The following is a 10172-nucleotide window of genomic DNA, read 5'->3' on the forward strand; positions in this document are numbered from 1 at the left end:
GAGGTGTGGAGCATGCTTTCAGAAGTCTTAGAAGAGCAACACTCTGATGCAGAAACTACAGAACCCGAACCACCAAAAAAGAAAATCAACATTCTGCAGGTGGCATCTGACTCAGATGATGAAAATGAATATGCGTTGGTCCTCACTGTTTTGGATTGTTATCAAGCAGAACCTTTCATCAGCAGGACGCATGTCCCCTGGAATGGTGGTTGAAGCATCAAGGGACTTATGCATCTTTAGTGCATCTGGCACGTAAATATCTTGCGACGCCAGCTACAACAGTGCCATGCGAATGAATGTCTGTTCTCACTTTCAGGGAACATTGTCAACAAGAAGCAGGCAGCTTTATCTCCTGCAAATTGTAACTAAACTTGCTTGTCTGAGTGATTGGCTGAAGTAGGACTGAGTAGACATGTAGGCTCTAAAGTTTTACAATGCTTTAATTTTGAATGCAGTTACTTTTTGTACATAATTCTACATTTGTAAGTTCAACTTTCATGATAAAGAGATTGCACTACTGTATTTGTATGAGATGAATTGAAAAATACTATTTATTTTGTTTTTTACAGTGCAAATATAATAAATATAAAGTGAGCATTGTACACTTTGTATTCTGTGTTGTAATTGAAATCAATGTATTTGAAAATATAGAAAACATCCAAAAATATTTAAATAAATGGTATTCTATTGTTGTTTAACAGCGCGATCAATTGCACGATCAATTTTTTTAATCGCTTGACAGCCCTAGTTTTTATTATTGTATAACAGGCTACTTCTTAAGAAGCCTGAGAGCACCCTACAGTAAGAAAGAATTAAAATCTACCCTCTCTCTCTTTATCACCCTCATCCTCTTCAGTTTACTCTGTTCACCTAACAGACAGGCAGCACTAATGTAGGCTTTTCAGTGACGTATTAGGTAAAGAGGGAAAAAGAACACTTACAGCTGACACCTAGACTCTGATAGTGAACTTATCTAATTTTACCAGTAAGGGTTAAAGTAAAGCTCCATTTCCAATTTCAGCCATGAAACAGGAGCTAAAAAGTTATCAAAGAAGTTTTGTCATAAAAAGACACTTTACTCCTCAAAAATTTTGTTTGAAGTCATGATTCATAATTTCCCCACCCCACCCCACCCCACCCCCAACACTCATCACTGACGGCAAAGTTGCAATAGGCTACCTTAGCTATTTGGTTTTGAATTATTAAGACAAAAACACAGATGGACACAAAAAAGGTTTGCTTCATTTCTTTGACAAAACACACAGGAAATACTAAATTAAGTAAAAGATACTTCAAAAGTTAGTAATGAGAACATGAACTGAAGCATTTTCACAAATGTAAATGTGTTACCTCCTGGACTTCTTCTGGATTTCTTCTTGAAACAACCTGTAAAACAAAACAAAAACCTGATCAGTGTCTGAATTTCAGTCTGCAGAGTTAAAAGAGGAATATACTGTGATCTGTTGCTGATAAAAAGAAACCACACAGAAGGTGCATATCTTTTTCAATTTGCATTCAGCAGATTTAAGTTAGTTAAGTGAAGTTCAACCTATCAAAATAAGAAATAGAACAAAAGATGAAGTATTTAGTAACAAAGCTAATTGGTATGTTAGAAACTAGCAAATAAATTACAAAATAGATAACTTATGCCTTCTTCTAAGGGCTACATCCCCAAGCAAGTTTCTTATTAGGGAACACTCAGAACTGGGGCACATATGGACCATCGTCCCATCCATTCTTCCAATTCTTTCCTGAAGAAATTGTTATTAGAAACACGAGAGGAAAGTAACATTAATGTAATAGATATGGGTAGCTGTAACGAAGCCATTTTTGAAATCCAGATTGCACACAACCTCAGCCTGGGTGGGTTTTGTATCTTTTAGGACAAAATCTCCCCATGCTACCCACAGCTCAGTTCTCTACAGATCACTTTTCATTTTGATTTTGTCCTCGTGCGTATTTGCTACCTGTCACATGTTGGTGTTTTCTGCACATTTGATCACACTGACTTTACCCCAAAGAAATACCTGACAAAGACTGACAGGTATGGCAGCACCGGGCAAATATGATTTTGGTGTTTTTAAAAAAGAAATATATATTATATTGGTCAAGAGAGCCTCTAGAATGCCTGAGTTCTGCATTAGATTTACAAATAGCAATAAAGTCCATTGCTCAAAGACTGAAGGCTTGTCTACACACATGCAAACTAAACTAAGTCAGCTTTAATTCACGCCATAAGTCAGCGTATGGACAGTTTCATTCGAAATAACACTGTCCATACACTGACATGCACTAAGATAATTAAAGGTGTGAATTAAACCAGCCTTCGTTTGGTTTGCTTGTGTGTAAGAAAGCCCTGAACTGCAGTGTTGTTTCTGTCTCAGCGGTAAAGTACACTACCCAGGAGAGCTCCAGACCATAGGCCACCTGAAAACTTCTCCTCTAAGCTACTTGGAGGATCCGCAGTGCTGCAGCCAGACTGTTCTCATCTCCCAGCCCTCCACCCCCAGTTTTATTAGATTTACTCTTCTAAATCTTCCTTATGGTTTTCAAGGATCTCTGTGACTTATTCCTCCATGCTTCCCTAACTTCAGCCTACTGCCCAACCTCACTGTAGTGTTCCCATTCATCCTCCATTTGGTTTTTGGAGGGGACTAGACTGAGGAGAACGGGGTTATTTTTCCATTATTCTACCCCATCAACCTGAAACACTCTTCTTCCCAAACACTGAGTCACTTCTTTCAAATTGCACCTTAAAACTCTCCTGTGCCAGTTTAGCCGACAATTGACAAAACCTTACACACCTTTTCCCTTGCTGTGATTAGTCTGAAGGCCTATTTGCCTCTTTACTGCAGTTATGTTTCAGCTGTTCTTTTCCTTTCACTCTACTTTCATGTTTGTTTCAGTCTATAGCAGAGTCCACATAGCTAGTTCAGTAAAGAGTTTATACTCTCTCCCTGGTGAGAATTTTAGAACACTTCATAGGCAAACCATGTGGAGGGGTGCGTGATGGCAATTTAAACAATCTTTACACATCACAAAAGAAGCAGTAAATGGCATAAACTTTTTTATTTTGCAGTTCACCTTTCAGTAAAGCCTACAACAGTTTTGTGAGGTTACAGTAAATAAGTTACTCAAATGGGTAAAGGGAGACCTAGAGCAATGAGTGATTATACAACAAGCTAGTGAGAGTCAGGAATAGGACCCATATGTTTCACAGTCCCTTCTTCTACAGATTACATCGTCTTCCATATCTATTGCCCAATTCCATCTGCAAGTCACTGTACAGTAATTATTTATTTATATGCTGGACTAATTTGTTCTCCATAGCCTTTTCATAAAAGTCAACACAGGCCAGAGACCTCTACAGAGTTCTTTCACTTTTACCGATCCTATCATCAATTCAGATAGTTGGCATGAGGGAATATGGGTTAACAACCCCATAAATCTCAAGCTCTAGGAAGATAAAAAGTTGCACAGAAAAATCTCAGCATGGAATGATGCAACCAGCATCATTTGTAAATCCTTAATGAAAGCAGCTTTCATCCACAATAATCAATAGGCTATCAATAGATAGCATACCTGCATATACAAACTGATGAATACATAACTAATACTGTAAGTTCTGGAAACAACAATCATAAAACAGGACCATAGGAATCTCCCTTTGTTACTTAACAAGATGGTCAGAATATCCTATGTTTTTGTCTGCTCTGTAAACATTCAGCATCAATAAATAGCAGACTTTTTTAATAAGAAACTAATTTTTAAAATCTCTCGTAATTCTACACTGGATACTATACTCTTGTGGTGCCTCTTTTTTTTTTTTTTAATCCTTTCATATCTTTTCTTGAATTCAATTGTTGGAAATGAATACAGGACCTGTAATGCTTCTCTAAGGGCTTGTCTACACTACCCGCCGGATTGGCGGGCTGCAATCAATCCAGGGGAGGGAGGGGTCCGATTTATCGCGTCTAGTCTAGATGCAATAAATCGACTGCCGAGCACTCTCCCATAGACTCCGGTACTCCACCGGAGCGAGAGGCGCAGGCGGAGTTGATGGGGAGCGTCAACCATTGACTTACCACAGTGAAGACACCGCGGTAAGTAGATCTAAGTACGCCCACTTCAGCTACGTTATTCATGTAGCTGAAGTTGCGTAACTTAGATCGATCCCCCCACCCTCCCCCCAATGTAAACTAGGCCTAACTTCGCAGATGTATGTAATGTCTTTCACAGTACAAAAGTTTAAATATATTATGTAGAATTCACATCTTACATACAGTTTCCACATTGTGCCAGCCTTGCTAAAAATATAAAAGGAATGTTTTCAGGGCTTCCACACTGTTAAAGCTGGCTTTCTTTTAAAATCATCTCCTAAGAACAGACCTTAAGAAAAATTTCCCAAAGTTAGTTCAGCTTAGCATTCAGAAAAGTCTCCAATGAGACCTGTGCATTTGGTTTAGATGTTCAGGACACTTTCAACATGCAACTCTCCTAATCACGAATATTAAAGTGATATTTTATATTTGACAGTAAAGTTCTCTTAACCTATTAAACCAGTTTTACAGATGATCCACAAGTACAGAATCAAAAGAAATCAGAGATCTCTAGTAGAATGTGCTGAATACCCAAAATAGCTAGCATAAGAGGGGTATTCAGTACACTGGGCAGGTCAACCTTACTTTTTTCCATGCAGTCACCCAAAGCTGCAGATCACCAGTTCACGGTATGAGTGACACAGCCCCAGCAAGCACTGTGGTAGTGATGTCATATCAACCATGGAGCCAGCCAACTGCATGGATGGGAGGGAGAAAACAAAAAGTGGTGGGGGTCAGACTTAAACAAAATATTGTTACATAGTTTTGAACAGCTTCTTTTAATATTCTCCACTGTCCCACGTTTTTACCCCCAGCCCAGTTATTATTACATGTCCGATTAGAGCATAAGCCTTTAGGAGGCAAGAGCTCTGAACATTTCTGTGTTTGTGAAATCCCAAGCACGTTTGGGCACAATGAATAATATTTTATGACCTCTGGGCTATAAGGTTAAAATACTTTAAAGAACTAATATTTTGGGATTTTAAATTAAGAAAAATCTGAATTACTCTGTCCACCAGCAATTTGTGTGAACTGCCATGTGTCACTTGGAGTAGAAGCTGAGAACCTGCAACTTCAGAGACCTGATAAAATGTTGACATTCCCCCTGACTTATATACAACTTTCATTCCGATTTGGAGAATTCAGCACATGTACTACAGCTGTGTGATGCTGTATTTCAAATTAATATAAGTCAAGCAGAATACAAAAATTAGTGAAGAATTAGAATTAAGATAAATACAAGACTGTGTTCTACTGTCCTGACTAAAGGGGCATTGCTTTCAGTTCCACCAATGAAATTAAGCCACTATATTGACCTCTTGGATTAAGCCTGTGAACTGAGTTAATCAGGATGATATGTGGAAAAACTAAATGCCTTATCTTCCTTGCCTCTGTCCCATGACAAGCTTCTCTAGCACTGAACCTACAGGGGAAAAAGTGTTTTTTCTCAATAAAAAAACACCACGTTTTTATTGCACTTTAATTAGTGTTTAAACATCTTACATTACCCTATGATGGAATAATATATCATATCTAGAACAAAATATTATTCAAGTCGTCTATGGTCTTACAGTTAATGCAGAAAACTGACACGGAGACAAACAGCCTGAGAGCTATGTTTATTTATATATCTACATTCTACACAGATAACTTTCTAGATCCTCTTCCTTATATAAAGATAGGATATGTGCAAATATGGACAGCTCGCACAGGCAGAAAATTTACAGCAACAGTGATTGCAAAAGGACACGTCACTTCAATAAAAGTTTGCATTTCTATACCACTTCCTATCCAATGATCTCAAAATTAATTAACTGAACTCACAAGTCCCTCCCACTCACTGCTATCCAGCATTATTCCCATTTGTGAAAAAAGAAGGTGGAGGTACAAAGAAGGTAAGAGGCCTACCCAAGGGAACCCAAGAAGCCTTTGGCAAAACTAGGAACAGAAACCAGGTCTCCTAATTTCCAGTTTTTTCTTCCAACGCAAGGCCATCCTCCCCTCTTACAAGGGCCAGATTCTGCGGCGTTACTCAGACTGAGTAATACCTTGCTCTGTAATTAGTTCCACTTATACTCCTCAGTGACTAAACAGTCATTAGCCAGAGAGAGAGAGAGAGAAAATGACTATGTAGTCCAGTGTTTAGGACACTCACCCGGGAGATGGAAGACCCAGGGTACAGTCCCCCTGCTCCAGTCGCTCTTCATTATTTATCCACAGTGGATTAGCTTCAACAGGAGAGATTGAAGGAGCCCCACTTCAGAATATGTCATAGCTAAGTGATTAGAACAGTGTCCTGAGAAGTCGGAGAGCGCTGTTCAAATCCTGTCTCCCTCTTTGTCAGAGAGGACGGAATTGAGCCTGTGTCTTCCCCATCCCAGCTGAGTGCTTGAACTGGGCTAAGTTACAAGGTGGGCACCGCCTCCTCTAGCCATTTTGTGTAGAGCAAGACAGGAGTCTTACTCATTCTGACAAGAAATGCCTTATTGCCTAAGTCATCTGACTCCCAGAGAGGGGTTTCCATTCATGAAGCATTATGCTGTGAGAGGCACTTCCCTGTAGCCTGGACTTAGGTGCCTATCCCTGGGAGGGGACAGGGATTGGGACATACCCCTCTCATTGGCATCTCCCACTGGCTAGTTTAGGCAGCTCACCGCCTAGCACGCTGGCTTTCTGGATCCCATTCTAAGGCACCTCTCTCTCTCTCCCCAGTGTACAGGAGCCTAGATGCCTAACTGAGGCTTTGTGGGTCATAGTGTTGTTCCTGTGATTTTCTCGGCACCTAAAAGTTAGGTGCCATGCCACTCACTTTGCAACGCCTAAGACCCTTTGTGGATCCCACTCTTACCCCCTATCTGTCCATTACAGAGCTTCTTGCATCTTCCTCAGAACTGTGATTCTGGCCACTGTGAGATACAGGATCCTGTGTTAGATGGACTTCTGGACTGGTCCACTATTGCAGTTTTAAGGCAGCTAACAATTTCTAGGACAGCATTAACAGTTCCATCAGACAGAACAACTATTTTCTGTCACTAAGCAGCATTACATTACCAGACTTAAGATGCTATCAGAACACCTGTGTAAGTCAGAAACTCAACAATAGAAACCAACACTGTCTCATAGCTTCTGACCGATGATGCACAACTAAGAAACACGCAAAATCAAGAATTACTGCATATACACTAGAGTCCAAACGTTCAGGTTACCAGTCTGTCAGGTTAGGGCAAGTCCAAGGAACACTTATGAAGGTATTTAAGGCTTTTCGCAACTCCAGCACATTTGGTCTTGTGCTGTGCTTAAGTTGTGCCAGGGCTTAGCACCTCTGAGCTAGGCAGTTCATAGCCCCAGCACCTCTGGGCTTTGCAGCTCAGTTATTAAAGTAAAATAAAAATTGCTTGAGTCCCAGCACCTCTTTCATTATAAATTAAGCACTGGTCTTGTGTAACATGCACTTTGGAGACATTTATCCAAACACAGTCTCCCCTCTAGCTTTATTTTTTTTAAATAATTACAGGATAGAGAAATTCAAAATAAAACAATCAGCTTCAAGTGCTACTGAGGAAACATTAAGCAGACCTGCAGTCTCATTCATTTGGAAGTGGCAGGGGCCCTCATTTGAAGATTCATTTTGATGACACCTGCTGAAGTCTGACCCTCAGTGGACCAAGCTTGCTTTTTTAATTTTTTTAAATAAAATAAAAACCACCTTCATTCAAAGTACCAGAGCTTGAGACACAGCAGGTCTGGGTATCTAGTGGCCTGGTAAAACCAGAAGAGCATGAGGCAATGTGCTTTAGGCTGGATAGGGCATTCCCTAGTGTCAGGGTTACGATTGCTCTTTAACTGTTGGGATAATCTGCATGGGTGGAATATTACTGAAGTGGACTCAACTCCTTGAGTTAATACTTATGAAAAAATTAAGATGAGTATACAGCAAAGGGGAAACAGTACAGGCCGAGTTACAGCAAGCATCTAATTTTAAATGTCTCACTGACATGTCGAAATCATCTTCTTCCAATCCCCTGACGGACAAAGAGATACTGTAAAGCAGACTCCCTTATGAAGAAGTCTCATTCATTCCTTCCTCCCACCTCCTCTCCTCACCCATCTATCCCCATCACATGTGAGACTCGCGGCAGATCTGAATGAAGCTGGATAGGCATGCTGGGGATGCTCAGAACCTGTCCCACATTTGGGGTAGATGGGTGAGGTGAAGGGAAGATGTTCTCTTTCTCATCCTCCTCTCATTAGGGAACAGGTGGGAGGCAGGAGGTGATGAGGTGGATATGCTCTTTGATAAGCCCCCCATAGATGCAAGTCTAGGGTAAGGAATAGGGATGATCTCTGCTCTAGCCACCCACACACTTCCATGCATGAGGGCAGGTCTGAGAAGCTTCATCTGGGCCCTCTGTTGGGAGAAGCTCTGTGATGGGGTGGATACTTTCTGCCTGGGGCCACATTCCCAGAAGCAGGTCCGGGATTGGCAGGGAGGGGGGAGGGATGCTCTCTGCCCTCCTCTCCATTCAGTGGCATGTCCGGGACTGGTGGGGAGGGAAGGAGGAATGCTCTCTATCCTCATCCCCCCCCTTCAGAGGGGAAGATTGGGGAGGACGGCTGCTCTCTGCCTGCTGCCATTCACAGGGGCAGGTCGGGGATGGAGGGAGGGAGAGATGCTCTCTGACTCCCCCCCTTCAGAGGGGCAGGAAAGAATGCTCTCTGCCCCCCTCCCATTCACAGTGGCATGTCCAAGACTGGGGGGGCAGGAGGAGGAAGGGATGTTCTCTGCCTGCCCCCATTCACGGGCAGGTCAAGGACTAGGGGGAGGGAGGGATGCTCTCTGCCTGCCCCCATTCACAGGGGCAGGTGGTGGAGAGGGGTAGGGAGGGATGCTCTCTGTCCCCCGCCCCCATTCACAGGGACAGGTCGGGGATTGGGGGTGGGAGAGATGCTCTCTGCCCCCCGCCCTGCATTCACAGTGGCATGTCCGGGACGGGAGGGGGAAGGGATGCTCTCTGCCCCCCACCCCCCATTCACAGAGCAATTGGGGGTGGGAGGAAGGGAGGGATGCTCTCTGCCTGCTCCCATTCACAGGGGCAGGTGGGGGGGGCAGGGAGGGATGCTCTCTGTCCCCCACCCCCATTCACAGGGACAGGTCGGGGATTGGGGGTGGGAGAGATGCTCTCTGCCCCCCGCCCCGCATTCACAGTGGCATGTCCGGGACTAGGGAGGGGGGGAGACAGGGATGCTCTCTGCCCCCCACCCCCCATTCACAGAGGCAGGTCGGGGACCGGGGGGAAGGGGTTGCTTTAAGCCCGCCCTGCTCCCGGCCCCTGGGGAGCGACCCGCTAAGAGCGGAGCTGTCCAGGTCCCCGCCGCCCCGGACTCACCCGAGCGGTGACCTTATACACGGTGTATCCCCGGGGGTGGCGCTGGGGCTCGGTGACCGTGTAGAACCGGGCCAGCTCCCCCGCTAGCTCCCGGGGGCAGCTCATGCTGGCCCCGCCGCTCAGAGCCGCTGCGATCCACTCCCGGGTCAGGCCTCAGCTGGAGGCGGAAGCAGCTCCGAGAAACTCCCCTCCCTTCTCCCCGGGGAGGCTGCCGGAGACCAGGCGCGCCCCACCCACCCCCCGAACCCCAATCCGGAGCCGCCCGAGCCGTGCACACAGCCAGGGAGGCTGGGCTGCAAGGCCGGATCTGTGACCTGTGGGGACAGAGCGTGCTGCTCCGTTTCAGCCAGCCGCCCGCACTGCCCCTAGCATTGCCGTGGAGTCCCGAGCCAGCGGCCTTCAACCCACCGGCGGGGACAGCGGCAGCAGCCCCGCTGCTTAGACAGCTTTAAAACCACAAACGTGGCTTCGCCTTGTGCAGCTGCTGCGGCGCCTGGCACCGAGAGCGAGGCGTGTTCCCAGGGCCTGGGCACCACGGAGCAGCTGCGGCGGCGCTGAAGCTTGTAGCTACTGGGTCGGTGAACAATGGTTTTAGTAGGCAAAGAATCCTGGGGCACCCTATAGACTAAGAGACGTATTGGAGCATAAGCTTTCGTGGATGAATACCCACTTCGTCGGATGCATG

General features: G+C 44.6%; 1 protein-coding gene across 1 annotated transcript in view; it reads right to left on the reverse strand.

The window, feature by feature from the left end:
- Nucleotides 1-9646, reverse strand: part of RPS6KC1 (ribosomal protein S6 kinase C1) — a 109274-nt gene extending 99628 nt beyond the window's left edge. Inside the window, exons 1-2 of the mRNA XM_048843151.2 lie at nt 9488-9646; nt 1351-1386 (exon numbers count right to left, since the gene is read on the reverse strand). Of these exons, the coding sequence (XP_048699108.2) occupies nt 1351-1386; nt 9488-9592 (141 nt within the window). The 5' untranslated portion in view covers nt 9593-9646. The remainder of the gene's footprint in view (nt 1-1350; nt 1387-9487) is intronic.
- Nucleotides 9647-10172: the final 526 nt, after the last annotated feature.

This window comes from Caretta caretta, chromosome 3 (assembly GCF_965140235.1).
Source record: "Caretta caretta isolate rCarCar2 chromosome 3, rCarCar1.hap1, whole genome shotgun sequence".
Classification (NCBI taxonomy): domain Eukaryota; kingdom Metazoa; phylum Chordata; order Testudines; family Cheloniidae; genus Caretta; species Caretta caretta.